General features: G+C 38.4%; 4 protein-coding genes across 4 annotated transcripts; 2 read left to right on the top strand and 2 right to left on the bottom strand.

Moving 5' to 3' along the window:
• The first annotated feature begins 184 nt into the window (after positions 1 to 184).
• On the top strand, positions 185 to 1,194 carry LOC145917812 (cytochrome b-c1 complex subunit 6, mitochondrial-like). The gene is made up of 4 exons (XM_083003099.1): positions 185 to 327; positions 683 to 745; positions 844 to 1,005; positions 1,069 to 1,194. The coding sequence occupies exons 1-4, from the start codon at positions 283 to 285 to the stop codon at positions 1,099 to 1,101; spliced, it is 303 nt and encodes a 100-aa protein (XP_082859225.1). The 5' UTR covers positions 185 to 282; the 3' UTR covers positions 1,102 to 1,194.
• Positions 1,195 to 1,331: 137 nt separating this feature from the next.
• On the bottom strand, positions 1,332 to 2,225 carry LOC145917811 (uncharacterized). The gene has a single exon (XM_083003098.1). It carries the CDS (start codon positions 2,189 to 2,191, stop codon positions 1,337 to 1,339), a length of 855 nt encoding a protein of 284 aa, XP_082859224.1. The 5' UTR covers positions 2,192 to 2,225; the 3' UTR covers positions 1,332 to 1,336.
• A 2,985-nt stretch (positions 2,226 to 5,210) lies between these two features.
• On the bottom strand, positions 5,211 to 8,339 carry LOC145917810 (casein kinase I). The gene is made up of 3 exons (XM_083003097.1): positions 7,227 to 8,339; positions 6,364 to 6,462; positions 5,211 to 6,293 (listed from the first exon to the last, which is right to left on the bottom strand). Exons 1-3 carry the CDS (start codon positions 7,962 to 7,964, stop codon positions 6,096 to 6,098), a joined length of 1,035 nt encoding a protein of 344 aa, XP_082859223.1. The 5' UTR covers positions 7,965 to 8,339; the 3' UTR covers positions 5,211 to 6,095.
• Positions 8,340 to 11,129: 2,790 nt separating this feature from the next.
• On the top strand, positions 11,130 to 15,201 carry LOC145889228 (solute carrier organic anion transporter family member 1C1-like). The gene is made up of 13 exons (XM_082980133.1): positions 11,130 to 11,141; positions 11,966 to 12,120; positions 12,188 to 12,337; positions 12,536 to 12,717; positions 12,796 to 12,894; positions 12,946 to 13,088; positions 13,292 to 13,389; positions 13,481 to 13,647; positions 13,730 to 13,928; positions 13,985 to 14,147; positions 14,408 to 14,580; positions 14,758 to 14,917; positions 14,968 to 15,201. Exons 1-13 carry the CDS (start codon positions 11,130 to 11,132, stop codon positions 15,199 to 15,201), a joined length of 1,935 nt encoding a protein of 644 aa, XP_082836259.1.
• Positions 15,202 to 15,566: the final 365 nt, after the last annotated feature.

Below are 15,566 nucleotides of genomic sequence, written 5' to 3'. Positions count from 1 at the left end.
TTTGGTATTATCTGCTGGGTTTTTTTATTACAACTTACCGATAACACATGTCTTGAAACATGTCATGTCAAATAAATCCTGTGCGATGTTATTTTTTTCCAATTATTATACTTTTAAAATATACATGACTAAACGAATTTCACAAGAATGGTTCGGGTATGGGTACTGTTAAATAACCGGCGAAACCACCTTGAAAAAACGACTTGACTTGGTGCGTGCGTGACATTCTGTAAACCGGTGGACCACTAATCCTTGGAACCTTCGTTTGTTTTCGTTGGAATCATGACTTTGGAGGAAAGAAATGCAATGTTGGGAGAGGATCCAGAGGTGATGTAAATTATGGGTGGTTGTTGTACTTTACCATAGGTTGCGAGCGCGAATATTTCAGTCATTGTTTTAAAGAGGTTTGCGTTACAAGCCAAATTGATGTAAACGCAGTTACTTGTTTGTTAAAGTTGTGTACATTTTGCAAAGCTTTTATGCTTTAAAGTACAATGCGATATGTTTCAAAATCGACTAAACTCCAGGGTACAAAATTTAACTAATTTCTTCACACAAATTGTTTGCATTCTGGGATCATCTTTGTCAACAACATAAAGTTGTTTTATCTTTTTATACCGTATTTGAGCGTTCTTGACATGGGAAAAACATTGCAATAAAACCTGTTTTGTGTTGTTCACAGGAAGAAGAGGAAAATGAAGATGATGATGACGATGATGATGAAGAAGATGAGGAAGAACTTGTGGTAACCTTTTCTCTATTTATTTTTGACATTTATAATTTACACATTCAAAGTTAATGTTATATTTTTTTTCTTTATTGTGATTAAGCAATGTTTTTCAGGATCCACATGACACGTTAAAAGAATCATGCAACAATTCTGAGGGTTGCAGGTCTTACAAAGAGGAATTAAATGCTTGCACAGAAAGAGTATCAAGTCGCAGTAAAACAGAAGAACATTGCACGCAAGAATTCTTTGATTTTCTTCACTGTTCAGATCATTGCGTAAGTGACTCGCGTTTGTGCAGTGTTTTAATGTTTTTGAAAATTGCTCTGTTTTCATTGCAGGTTGCAAAGACGTTGTTCAGCCACTTGAAATAGAAAGCTTACTGTTATGTGTTAAAAGTTGATTTGATTTTTTCAGCGATGTTTGTGCTATGAAGATATAACAAAATAAACCAGGTCCACATGCTGTTATGTTGTTTTCTTTTACGTTTCTACAACCATAGATGCTGGTAGCACATCATACTTCAACTTGTATTTAAAGTTTTTACACAACAACATTGCATATATTTCAACAAAAACCACAGTGACATAACCAAAAAAACCTAAACGTCTATGACCAAGTACGAACATTGCCTAGTGGTTCTGTGTCTGAGTTATTCACAGGTTGGTTTCCGTGCTTTGCAATTGTATTCAAAGTTTCTTCAGACACCTGCCCTGTCTTTGCTATTTCCTCGAAAGCACTATTTGCAGAAAGGATGTCCAGTTTGGTTTCGTCTGCAACATTTTTATCCACTTGTAGTTGAGATTCGGGCACCACATAGTAGGGTAAGGCTTTTTGGTCATATTTGGGTTCATGCATTTTAGTCCGGAAGTTGTGAATATGATTTAGCTGCTTTTGTGATCTGTAAACATATATTGCCATCCCGGCGAGCACAAAAATCAATGAAATATCCCATATAGTGAAGTCCTTCCACTGCATATCATGGCCATCATGCCAACTGTGTTGCATATTGTAATCTTCTTTTCCAGTGGTATTTACAAAATTTGTTTTTGAATGTTCACGCCATTCATCAAATGAATATTTGGGTTTGTCTATGGAGGCTAAATAATTGTCATACTGAGCTCTAGTAGTGTCATTGCTTAAAACCTCGTACGCCATCTTCAGGTCAATAAAATCCTGAATGTTGCTGACATTCGTCTTTCCAAATTGCATGTCTGGATGAACTTGTTTGGATTTCTCATAAAATGCTGCTCTTATGTCTTGGGCTGTAGACTCACCTTTAACTCCAAGTATGTCATAGTGCGTTTTTGAAGGAACAGACCCAAATTTTCGTCTTTTTGGAAGTAGTTGTTTGGTAAATACAAGTTGCAGTGTCCGTTTTGAAGCCATAAGCTTGAGTTTTCTTATTTGCAGAGAGCAAATAGGCGTTGCAATAACCACTCCTCCAAGCACAATCCGTCGCATTTTATATACAATCCTTTAGCGTATTCAATGGCGGCAATCTGTAACAAGAACACAAATCTGTACTTAAACAATGCACAGTGTGGTCATAACTGGGCAAATAAACGTGATATTGCATCACCTGCAGTTTTGAGCAATATCACTAACCTATTCTAGAAACATTTGCTGCTGAGTGCTGATATCATAGTACACTCATTCATAGTGTGCTGAAGTGCTGACATAAACAACAGCTCTTTTACGTAACAATGACGTCACGCCCAGCTGTCATTTTTTGACACTTGGTGACGTACAAGTTCTCAAATATCAAACATTTTTGTCGTTATTGGGCAACACCGAAAATGAAAATTAAAACTGAGATGACAACAAGTTTAAGAACACATAAGGAAAATAACGTCAATATAAAAAAAATAAAAAAGAGTTATTGCAGCCCTAAATTATCAAGCGACTTCTTTATTACAAATTAACAAGAAGTTAAAAATAACAATGCCAGGACCGCTCCTTGAAGCCCTCCGTTTACTTAAAATGCTTGTTTTAAGTAACGTTGAAAATTAAAATAAATTTTACCGGAACAATCGAATTTACAGTAGAAACATAAACCATTGTGTTTGCGTATATAGATAAGATTTCTTAAACAAGTAAATTAGATTGAATTAACTGAAGTTAAGTTTCTAATAACTATTTGGGACACACCAGCCATTGAATTTTTACCTGATCGGGCCCCGACAACGATCCTCCCCTTTGACAACGTAATTTAGATTGCCCCCGAATTCTTTAAAGTCACGTTTCTGGATATCCCTGAATGCATTGTCACATAAAGACCAAACGCACCCTTTTTATTGCCCCATGTGGAATATATGGGCTTGGGAGATCCTAAAGGTGAAAAGAAACATGCAACAATATAGATAGCCTATTTGAAAAGTGTGTGTTATGGTCCTGGTTGGGTTGGTTATCAAAGAAACTTTTAAGGGGTGCTGCAACTCCATGGGGTCGCCACTTAAGCCAATCAACAGTCGCAGAACAGCTACAATCACGAGTCTCTTATATCAGTGGTTTTAAACACAATGAAATCCGGCGGTGTTTATCAAAAAAATGTCTTGCTTGCTTTCGCGTGAAGTTTCATTAAAAAGGGGCTTCATACTTTTGGAAATGAAAAATACATGGAAGGTCGGAACGAAATACATCGGCCAGCAGCTGCATAAATTGTAGTTTTTTGCTCCATCAACCCCGTTCAAACGAGTTAGTAGGTCTGCTTGCTGCATACAAGTGGAAACTTCGTTTCTCGCTGATTATTTAACGAACTCGCACAAAAAACGTATTAATTATTGATAGAATAAAACACTGCTCGGTCTATTGATACAGGACCTGTGGAAGTCCTGGCAAGCAAGATACATTGTATTGGAAACAATTGGCTATTTAAAAAGGTTAGTTTGTTTTCTCTAATTAGTTTTTTAGGATAGAAGGGGCCCTATGATAAAACCAGAAACCCGCTTGTCGGGTGTGCGTCATTGCAGAACATTGAAATCACGGGTGCGACACAATAGCCTGTGGGGATCTGGCGATCGTCTAAGGTCGTGATTACCTTCTCTCCTGTTGATAATTAAGCTTTCGAGGGTATTGTGGTGGTAGCGTAGCCGCAGGCCATCAAACGCTGGGAGTGTCGCGTTTCACGGAAATATGACGCGATCCAGTTTCAGAGGCATTCCTTCGTCGTTTTTGTGTGATGTATTAGTTTGTGGGGTCTTTAAACCGCACTGTGTATCTTTGTAAGAGGCTCTATTGTAAAATTCGGAGGATTGTGACGCTGTTTCGGCGCCCGAATTCCCAGTGAAATCGCATTTATTCATTTGTTGCAGCAAGATATTTCCAGTGCCTCAGTAATTTTGTGCTGGATTCACAACCTAAGCGCGGCCCTCGAATTGGAGTCACTCTGTTTCAAGAACCCTTGCTACCATGGCAATGCGTCATCACGCCAATGATGCGTTTTTAAATTACCATTATGAAATTTGGTTTGCTCCTTATGTCGGAACAGGGTTTCTGTGTGCATATTGTTTTCCGCGAACTCATTTGTAGCGCCGCGGTTTACCCTCGTCAGCTGTTTGTCATGAGTCGCCGCGTGACTACAATAAACACGTAGCGATGGCGACGCCGTGGTACAGCATAGTGCAACACTTGCTTCAAAGCGCAACTCTGGGCGGTGGACAAACATTTGTCGCTTTAGTCTTTGTTTTCGGGGGTCGAATGGCCGCGCTAAAACACAACGGTAACAGACACCACGCGCGTAAGGCATCTCCTAGGATTCTAACATATTTCAAGCCGTCTCAAGTGACCTCGTGAAAGTCATTTGGGCGTGGAGAGATGACACGGTCGTTTGAAGCGGCAAGGCTGTGCTTTTGGCAACCTGTTAATTTTTGCATCTGCCAGTTGGATTTCTCGTTTATGTTACGCCGCTGTAAGATCCATTCTTCTGCTGAATATAACTTTCGCGTTCAGTAAATAATCAATGATTGCTGGTCATCAACTGCTTGTTACTTGCGAACAAGGACAAGCACTGACAGTCCGTCAATCAAACTTAATCTATTTTTGACAGCACTGTTGTTTGTTGTCGGCCCTGTTAATAGCCACACTAAGCACCAGTCCGCATATAAACACCTTGTTGACAAGTAACTTGTGGGATGCGCGTGGTACAAAGCACAGCAACCGACTCTGTGTGGGCAGCAGTCAATAAGTCAACTCCAATTTTCGAGCCGGGTACTGAAATAATCTAACACGTAATTGACGGTGCGCGGGTGGACCGTGACGTCACGTCGTACGTGTCTCCCGGGCGCCGGCGCTCGATAATTTGGTAATCGATTGGCAACGGACAGAGACTGGGCGCACAAAGGACGGGGACTGCGCCGCAATTCTCCCAGACGAGGCGAACTAAGTCATTCTCCAGTGTAGCAATTACGCTTGGTTTCCAAGGCTGACGAGACGAGGGTCTAGTCTCAAAACAGCAGTATCGCTGCACAAAACGGAAAGGCCGCTGTCACTTTGTTTTGTATTGGCGACAGTATCATAAAACTTCACACAAAACGATTTCGTTCCTTGTTAAGTTGTAAAAACGCGAGAGAGAAGTTACCAGTGGGTGATGTCGTGGCAGGCACTTTACGCAAAGGCGCTTCGGCCATATAAGACGACAAGCGGTCGTTCCTAATCGGGTTGGATTTTACCAGCATCACATGACTTACATCAGCCACTGCAAATCCATTTGACGCAACAACGATGGTGTAATGAATGCTGGGCCACAAGGCAGAACATGCCCTTAACCCCTGGAATACGCCAGATTTAAGAAATAAAATGCCACCAAGCATGAGCCAACACGGACATATTACATTCCTGTAAGTTAATTTACAGTCAATGCAGTGTAGAATTATAGTAAGCCCAATTACCATTCAACACTTTAATTGGCAAACCTGGAGTGTTGTGCTTCTATACAAACCATGTAATTGCCCCACATATATAGTTCAATAAGGTGAAGGGCAAGCACCAACCTTCAACCTGACAGCAGTGTATCAAGATTTTAGAAACATTGCAGAACCGTTGCTGCCAAAAACTGGCAACAAACACAAAAATAAAACCTAACATTACAAAATTACTTACAGGTACAATTTAGTACATATAATATACAATGGACGCACAAACTAACTGAAGGAATATCCAAAGATAATTGTAAGATCAAAATTATGTTGAATTGTTGTTAAGCCAATGCATTTACTTCATCTGAAATGGACGATAAATACACACATGCAACAGTGCGAATTAAGCACATGACACTTAGGTTGAAAAAGTCAGCAGAATGACTTTACACTACCATACCAAAATAAGTCCAAAACATTGTTACAATACTTCAGCACAGGCCTATTGCCGCCTAGTAGGCTTTTGGCCGGGCTTTGTCCTGGTGAGACACTTGATGATGGTGAGATGTGTGCTGAGCATTATGCTTTGTCGGGCCGGTTGGAGTCACAGTGGAAGAAGTTGCGGCAGCAGCTGCTTTTTGCTTCAGCATGGTCCAGTCGAAGATGTAGTCGTACTGGTGGTTAAGGGTGCGGAAGAGAATGCGGAATAGCTACACAAGCAAAGAAATGTGTCAGCAAATCTTTTATTCAAGTACGATTTTGTAAAATAATAGTTCTCACCTGTCTCAAGTACATGTAATCTGGAGCCTCTTCAAATCTTAATCCACGGCAGTAGTTTAAATACATTGCGAACTCTGCAGGAAAGCCTTTGCACAACACCTGATGGACACAAACACAAAGTAGTTGATTGCAAAATGTACCAAAGGTAGTATTATTCAATATCATTCACAAATTAGTGCCAAAGACCAGTTGAAAGTTGGATCACAAATGGCTGAACTTATTTCTTAAACTTAAAAGAAAAAATGAAATATTATACCAGGACATCTGCAAATGTATGGGTAAAATTTAGAAAACAAACAATCATTGAATAAATTGTGCCGACTGATCAATATTTAGGTGTGATAACAGCTGCCCTGTTTGTTAAATCCAGATTGGTCTATTGATTTATTTGCAAGTATCTCAGTAAGGTGCTTTGAGAAAACACAATAAAATAAAATGTGTAACGAAAGTTCAAAACACTGCACTTTATCACATGCACAGGCGAAGTTTCAGCAAAAGAATTCTTGCAGACTTAGCGCTTAAGTAAGTATTCAATAGCTGGTGGGTCCCAAACAGTTGTAAGAAATCTTTTTGCAATTCTTTAAAAATGTCACTCCCCATTCATAAACATTTTGGAATATCTTTCATGTAGCATAAAGAAAAAAATGTTCTATTTTTACCACTGATTTTAAATGTTTACTTGCTTACATGGGCAAAATTTTGCCATAACAATCCATGATCACATACGAATATTTGTTATTTTATAACACAACAACATACACATTGCACAAAGCAGAACACAATCTGCATGTATGTTATAAATTTTATCCATCAGGCTTCACTTTAAAGTTATATATACCTTCTATATAAACTCAGTTACGTACCTCAACTGGGGTTGACATTTTCTTCTCACTGATTCTTTCATACTTTTGTTTTTTGGTGGCAGCCTTCAGCCCTTGCCATGGCAATGAGGTGCGGTTAAAATACATCAGCACATATCCCAAAGACTCCATGTCATCTCTGCGACTCTGCTCAATTCCGAGATGGGCATTAATAGAAGCATACCTTGCTGTGCCAGTGAGATTTTTATCCTCTCGGTAGGGAATGTGCTGACGGGTACGACTGTCTCTGTATTTTTTTGCCAAACCAAAGTCAATGAGAAAAAGTTTGTTGCAGTGACGACCGATGCCCATAAGGAAGTTATCTGGCTTAATGTCTCTGTGGATAAAATTCTTGTTGTGGACATATTCAATACGACTGATCATTTGATCAGCCAGCATCAGCACCGTCTTCATCGTAAACCTCCGGGAACAGAAGTTAAACAGGTCTTCCAGGCTGGGGCCGAGAAGATCCATAACAAGCACATTGTAATCCCTTTCTTGGCCATACCACCTAATGTGTGGAATGCCCACACCGGCCTGGAGAATTTTGTACACTTTGCTTTCGTAAAGAAGTTGTGGGTGCCTTGCCTTTTGTGATTCCAGTTTCACTGCAACTTCTTCACCATTGGCAATATTTATTCCCAAGTAAATATCACCAAAGGAACCACTTCCAATTTTTCTGACCAGGCGGTATTTTCCACCAACTATAAATTCACTTTTTGAGCTGCTTGAACTAGCCATGTTTGGTACCAGATCAAGTTTTGCCTAAGTTCAGTGGTTAAAGGTCTACTTGCTGGCACCTAAAACATAATTTGAAAATATTTTTTCCCAACAAGTTAACAGGCCAAACATGATATATCTACTGAAGTTAAAGACCATATACAAGTCTTGTGAAATATATGCCAATGCTGATACAGCATTGTAGTGATATTACACTGTCTTCGAACATAAAATAGCAATGCCTGGACTAAATCAACAGCACAGAGATAAGGCCTTCATTTATTATTCAAAGGAACTTTGTTGTTGACTTTTGCATTAAATAAAATTAGTATGAACTTCGAAGATTTTAGAAATCAAGAAAATAGGACAATGTTTGATATTTTATTTGAAAGCTGAGTTTACAAGATTTTTAGAATATTAAAATCAAGAAATCGGTGCTACATGCCCCAGATTCGAAGGTTTGTAACATGCAAGAAGGATTGTTTCGGCGACCATTAATATGGACAACGTGTGGATTATCAGACTGTGTTTACATGTTAATGTATTAGTGCATTTATTATGTGGATTATTGATAAATCTTGACAAAAGTGCAACATTTTTTCCTATCTGGGTCATGCCTACAATAAAAATGAGAACTTACGATTTTAAAGCGAAACATGTTTTCCAAAAATAAAATCATTTTGACACAAGGTTTTATAATATTTGGAAATTGTATTTGGAAATAAAATCAAGGAAACTAAAAACTGAAGTTTTTCTTAATGCAGCTAGAACATATGTCAATGTAAACAACTTAAACAAACTGCTTTCCAGATTTAAAAAAATATATATATGTAGGTAAAGAAGATTATGAGGCCATGTTATGACCAAAATTAAGTCACTTGATGATGGTATGCAAAAATTATATATTTCTTACTCTAACATAAATAATCTATCCTAACTGTCAAGTGGATTTTCACAACATTTTTGTTGGAAATAAAACCGAAACACAGAGAAAATTTGTGTGAAAACCAATTCACAATTCTTTATCCTAAATATATCCACCAAATTTAAAAATATAGATCAAGTATTTGTAACCAAAAGATATTGGTGTAAACCATTAAAAGTTAGACGTAACATTCCAATTTTAATCAGTTGGTATGAAATAAACATTTTACATATAAAAAACGATTTTTGTCACAACAGTTTCAGTAAGTATATAAATTTCGGAACCAATTTACTAAATCAAGTCTATTTACCGCATTAAATCCAGCCACAAAACACAGTGGTCGCCACCTTTACGAACTTACCCTTCCAGTCTGACGAACCACCTTTCAGCCACAAAGCAGTTGAACAAAAAACTGTTGGACAAGAACTCCGTTATGACGTAACAACTTCATTTGTTTCCGGTTCACCTGAAGCGTGACGTGCTTTGTTATGGATACTGGGGACAGGCGTGGTTTTAAAAAAGGAAACCAAAAATTTTAACACATAAATACTTGCTATTAACTATTTCATAAATTTTAAATATTTTTGTCTTTGCTATAAAAATAGGTTCAAACATAAAATTTTTTTGCGTTGTTGCATAAACTGTATGGGGCCACAATCACATGCCACATTTTACTGCGTGTTAATTTTCGCAAAACCGTTGTTTTGGTGTTTACAATTATTATGCCTACCTGAAAAAAATATTTACAGAATGCACAAATTTAATTGTTTGCATTGCAGTATGTGGTTGGGTGAGGTGGGTTGCGACAGACTACATCGGTCGTTAGGTGGCCACCAAGCTCTGTTGGCCGAACCGAACTCATCAATTGGCAGAATTGTTAATTTTTTGAACAATGTACGTATTGTACGTAACTGTGAATTTTACTTATCAAAAAAAAGAAACACTGTATACTTGCATAAAACTAAATGGTCGTGTACTGTCTGAAATGTCCAACATAATTTGTCATGTTTGTTTTACCTTTTCGCTTTGCTCCCCTTCCCCTATGTGTGAATCGTGTCCTGTACTGTGGTAGCGTATTTCTGTTAAATAAAAAGTTTAAGTTATGAAAAAAATGGCAGCAGTGGTCAAGCGCCCGACCCATACACCAAGAAGAAAAAACCTGATCGGGATTCGTGGTCAGGATATCCTGGGTTCAAATCCCAGTGTGGTTAAAAAAAACGTGAACGCCAACTCCTAACCATAACATTTTTTTAGAAAGACTATTTCTATGTTTCTCCATAGGAGTGACGAGACTGACGTCACCACATGCCCATCTCTGTAACAAAAGTGCAATTTCGACGCAAATGTGCAAAGTGTGAATTCGTGTCAAAGTGCATTCTACTGACACATCTAACGCTCCGAAGACATTTAGCGCTCCAATACAGTGGTACCTGCAGATACGTACAATAATAAGTTGTTTTTTTTAGCCACGTGGGCGATAACAGCACACGTATTTCTAAGGCAGACTTCTTGAAAATAAGCAAATATTAGCTTGGTACACGGAAACTTTGACTATCGAAAACATGAATGAATATTATGCAATTTGAACACCTTTGATGTATACAGTTTTATATGTAGCATTACACAATGGTTGTGAAGCAACTATTTCACGAAATTTGGAAGGGTGTAATGCACTTTATTGTTTGATAATCATAACTGCTTTTTTGTCATTGGACTCTCAAACGTTGCCATTGTTTGTTCAACTTCAAATATTAATCTTTAGCTTTAGTAGAGGTACTGCATGACACTAGTGTATTCAGGGTGGGTCGAGAATTGCTATGGCCTCCCAAATGTCTAAGTTGGAAATTGTAACGCTTTGGTTTTTGCAACTGTACAGATTGTTGCCTAATTTTTACATATATATTTAGCCGTTAACCTTACGTTAGTTGTCTCCTGCTTTGCTATGCGATGACTTAAACTATAAACTATAAATGCTTGATTGATTTCACAAAATATTTGACCCCCACCAGAATTTCGGGTGACTACGCCACTGTTGCATGAGATGGCGAAAATATTACGACGACTGTCTGATTTATCCCAGACATAGATTAGTGCATTGGACTATTCGCCGACAGTTATAACATTCCTGAGTATATCAGATTGCTTTGGTAGAGGTTTAGTCCTTTCTTTGTGCTGCAAAATTACTACTTGTGCAATTAGTCATGGGCTGCAGGAGTTGCTTTCTTTCTCCAAGAACGTTTGCTATTTGGATCGGCTTCATAATGTTTGCGCAAGTAAGTTACCTAGGCTATATAAGTTGTTAGATTTAGGGAAAAAAATAATTTCAATTATTTGACCACCATCTGCGTACTTGGGATATTTTTATCAACAAAACTGTTCAAGACGGTAATATACTGGTTGAACGAAGGTAGCATGTTTAACGAACTGACCGAAAAAGATTTAACAGACCAATAGAACATAAGTAAATAACGAATGTAGGTTTTGTAAGTGTCTTGATGGCGCTGTGTCAATTGGGAGCCTTGAAACGCCATGTGTGTAAATTAATCTACATTGGACGACATAAAACCTCACAAAGCAGAGCCGTGTCTTTAAAATATGTTTTAAATTCCGTTTTCATTGATTACTGCAAGCTGCACATGGTTTTTGTCTAGTAACGCCCTGGCAATTCAAATATCTTTATGTCAATTTAGTAACAATTTGTTTTCACATCGCTATGTGAGAATACGGTACTGATTGTTTGCGAACTGCTGACTTGAGCATGCGCTTGTTTATATCCTGCTCAGAGTAATAAGATGGGTGATTCATTTAGATCGGCTAATGTTGCGAGCTTTTATTACATGGCCTTCAGATGACTTTAATTGTTGACTGTGCCAACAGATACTTCCACCGGGAAAGTGATTTAAAATAGGAAAGCAAATAAAATTTATGTTGTTGCGGAACACCTTGTGTCAAAGTAATTAAGTTTTATAAAGCAATAAACGGAATAGTTTCGAACCCAAGTTACTCCAATGCGATATTTGCCGGCCATTTTAATCTCTTGATTTAGAGTTTTATTTGCAAGTCCCCATATAAAATAGTGTTGTACAATACAATGCAGATTTTTGCTGGAGCATACACAAAAAGTGTGTTGACAACGGTTGAAAGGAGATTTAATCTCTCCAGCAAAATCATCGCAGTGATGGCGACTGGGGGACAAATTGGGAATTTGACCGTGATGTTGTTCGTAAGTTATTTTGGTCAACGTCATCACAGGTATTTTCCAATTGGTTACTTTTTTCCCCTCTCCATATGTCTACAATTAAGTCGTTTGCGCTTAAAGACCAAGGTTGATTGCCATTGGATGTTTGACGATGACATTCGGCTACCTTCTGACGGCTCTACCGCAATTCGTTGGTGATCGCTACCATTTTGACGATATTAGTCTTAACACAACGCTCAAGAACGGAGAGGACGTGATTATCTGTTCTGGGTAACGAATATATAGTTCTGGGTAACGAATTTGAGCATCCAAGCTCGAAGTAGGTTACATGAGGCAACATACCTTTTCACGTGTATTGACATACTTTTAGTTCCCATATTACACATCACATGTTTTACATAAGGCGATGAAGAGCTTATTTCATAAAAATTTACCCCGCATTTAAATCCAGATGTTTATATGCGACAGGGATTCAAACAAAACAAACGTAAATTGCATGGATGAGACGCAGAAGGACGCATCTTCCAATCTTTACATTCTCATCATGTTCGGAATAATGACTTCCGGTTTAGGATCTTCTGCAATACAACCGCTTGGTTTTTCGTTCGTCGATGACCATGCAACCGAGCACAACTCGGCAGTATATGTGGGTAAGACTAAGTAGTGTGAACACTATTTTCAAACACATGGCGGTTTGTGCACTGACGATCCTGATATTTTCTTTCCAGGTATCATTAACTCCATTGGGTTAATTGGTCCCATGATGGGTTACATGTTGGGTTCCGTGTTACTTAAAATGTGCGTAGACGTTGGTTGGGTAGACACAGGTAAAATATAAAGCCGGCCATTTCGTGAGGTTAACAGCTTGGTTTTAACAGATACAATCACCATTCAGCCGCGCCACCCTTCATGGGTTGGAGCCTGGTGGATGGGTTTCCTATTTGCTGCTGTTATTATGACTCTATTCAGCTTTCCGCTTTGGTTTTATCCGAATATAATGGAAAAAGAAAAGGACAGCAAGGTAGAGTGAAATTCGCCAAATAATCAACGGTTGTTCAGTTTAACATAAAGTTTTTTGTTGTGAACACAATTGTATCTAAACATTAATGCAAAGAGAGAAATAAGTTTCACATCTCGTATTTGTCACATTCACATCCATATTTTAATTGTAAACGTCTCTACTCTTAAAACGTAAATCTTTAAAGACGCACTTACAACTTGTAGGATGAAGACGCTGACTCACCAACACATACAGAAGAAAACACAAAGGATCCGGAGTTCAAAACAACTTACAGAAAAAACGTTGTTCTCAAGGAGCTAGGGTAGCAAAGATATTTTGGAGTTTCTTATATTACTTCTACAGTTGAAGCTGAATACTTGATAGATGAAAAATAATTTCAACTTCTTTGACAGTGGCTTTTGGAACGCATTTAAAAAACTGGCTAAAAACAAAAGGTTTGTTCTCATGGTGTGCATTTGGGTTGTTGAATGGTTTAAACTTTCATCGGTGTCGACTTTTGTTGTCAAATACCTAGAAGTCGCCTTTGGTAAATCGGCATCACAAAGCAGTTTTTTAATAGGCAAGTGACTTTCATTATTGTTAACTTACACAAGCGTTAAATTAATTGCGCAGTTATTTTACTTTATTCTTTGCATGTTCAGGCGCCGCCAACCTTCCGTTTTTAGTTCTGGGCACCATTCTGGGCAGTTTAATCGTTAAGAAATGGCGACTGACCTTTACTGGAACACTGAGGTTGGTTTTTGTTGCGTTCATTCTTACCATGCTTTGCTTCGTCGGTTTCATGATGATTGGGTGCGGACCAATAGACGTTGCGGGTTTAACGATTCGTTATCCGACCAGGCAAGTGGCTCATCACAAATTTCCTGTTTTCTCAAGTCTCACTGACTTTAATTCAGTGAAACGGAGTCGCTGGAACATACCCTTGCCACTGAATGCAATGCCGCGTGCAGTTGTGATGAGAATGTGTATGCACCTGTGTGTGGACCTGGACAGATAACCTACGCTTCACCGTGCTTTGCCGGTTGCTCTGGGTTCGTTCAAGAGGATGGAAGTATAAAGGTGGCGACCGATAAGAAAAATATTTTTGTCGCAAACCTTTTTATTAAACTTTTTGATTAGTTCTGTGTAAGTTAGGGAATTGTATTTCGAAATCGAAGGTAAACTTTGCATGAAAAATACTTGTCATACTAATCAATAGTTGCCGGGTATTTTCGTGCAACCAATCGTCAGTTTTAATCCACCAAGGAGCTGTTCCATGTTTCTTGAGAGTGCGAATAAACGCATTGCTTGTTTAATGTCAACTCGCGTATCGTTTTCAGAATTACACATTGTGTTCTTGTGTTGCGAGTGATCCCGGGGAGCAAATTGTGACGATCGGCCGCTGCTACTCGAGCAAATGTGAGAATCTCGCCGTCGTCGTAATTGCTTTGAAAGCTTTCTCCAACTTCGTATCAGGAATCTCCGCCACGCCACTATTTGTTCTGCTCATGAGGTTTCGTACCACAATATGAGATATGAGTTCAAAACCTAATGCTGTTTAAGCTTATGCATTTAAAGTACTTAGATTATATGAGTGCAATCCACCAAAACACTGCTTTTGTGGTTGTCATTAATATCAAATAGGATTTCAGAAGCTGCTTTTAGGAGAAGTTTGGCTATTTCTATGCAGAACCTTGTCATCTGAAGAGAAAGCATTTGGCATTGGAATGGCATTTTTTACCTGTCGTTTGATCGGCTGGATTCCCGCGCCCATTCTCGTCGGGTATGCCATTGATGCGACCTGCCTGCTATGGACAGAACCGTCCTGCTCCAGTCACGCTTATTGCAGAGTAAAACTTTATACAATAAATTATCATCAAAGTAAAATATAAAGTTTTAGTTATTCGACAACGACGCGTATCGTTTGAGTTACGGCGGGATTCTTCTTGGGGTCAAAACTTTGTCAACATGCATTTTGATCTGCCTTTATCGCCTCGTTCGTCGTGAGGAAGCAGAAACACAACGACCGAAGACCATAAACAATGTAGATAACCATGAAGAAGCCGACCAAAAACTAATCATTGCGAACCATGAGGAGAAAGATACAGACAAGAACAGTGAAACTATAATTTAAAGTACTTTCGTTCATGTATTAAATATCGAGTTTATCATTAATTCTGTTTTTTTTGTTTAGCAATTTAATAAAACGTTACTGCTTAAAAATTGAATTTTGTTTTGGGACAACAGTCGTTGTTAAATACTATTTGGGGAGTAATACAATTGAGCTGTGCCAGTTTCTCCTTTATCCAAGATTTCAAAATGAAATACGAGCTCGTAAAGAGGATTTGGCGGGGATATGCAAGCAAAGAGATCGCGGTGTGATAATATGTTGATGATATCAGTTCTTTTGTACAAAAGCACACACTGTAGTACAAATTGGCTGGTTTATATTATATGTAATTAGCGAAATCATTAAACTTGGCAAAGAGCGTGCGATAG

The sequence above is a fragment of the Ascidia mentula genome, chromosome 1, assembly GCF_947561715.1.
Source record: "Ascidia mentula chromosome 1, kaAscMent1.1, whole genome shotgun sequence".
In the NCBI taxonomy this organism is placed as follows: domain Eukaryota; kingdom Metazoa; phylum Chordata; class Ascidiacea; order Phlebobranchia; family Ascidiidae; genus Ascidia; species Ascidia mentula.
This window is presented reverse-complemented; position numbering and strand designations above follow the sequence as displayed.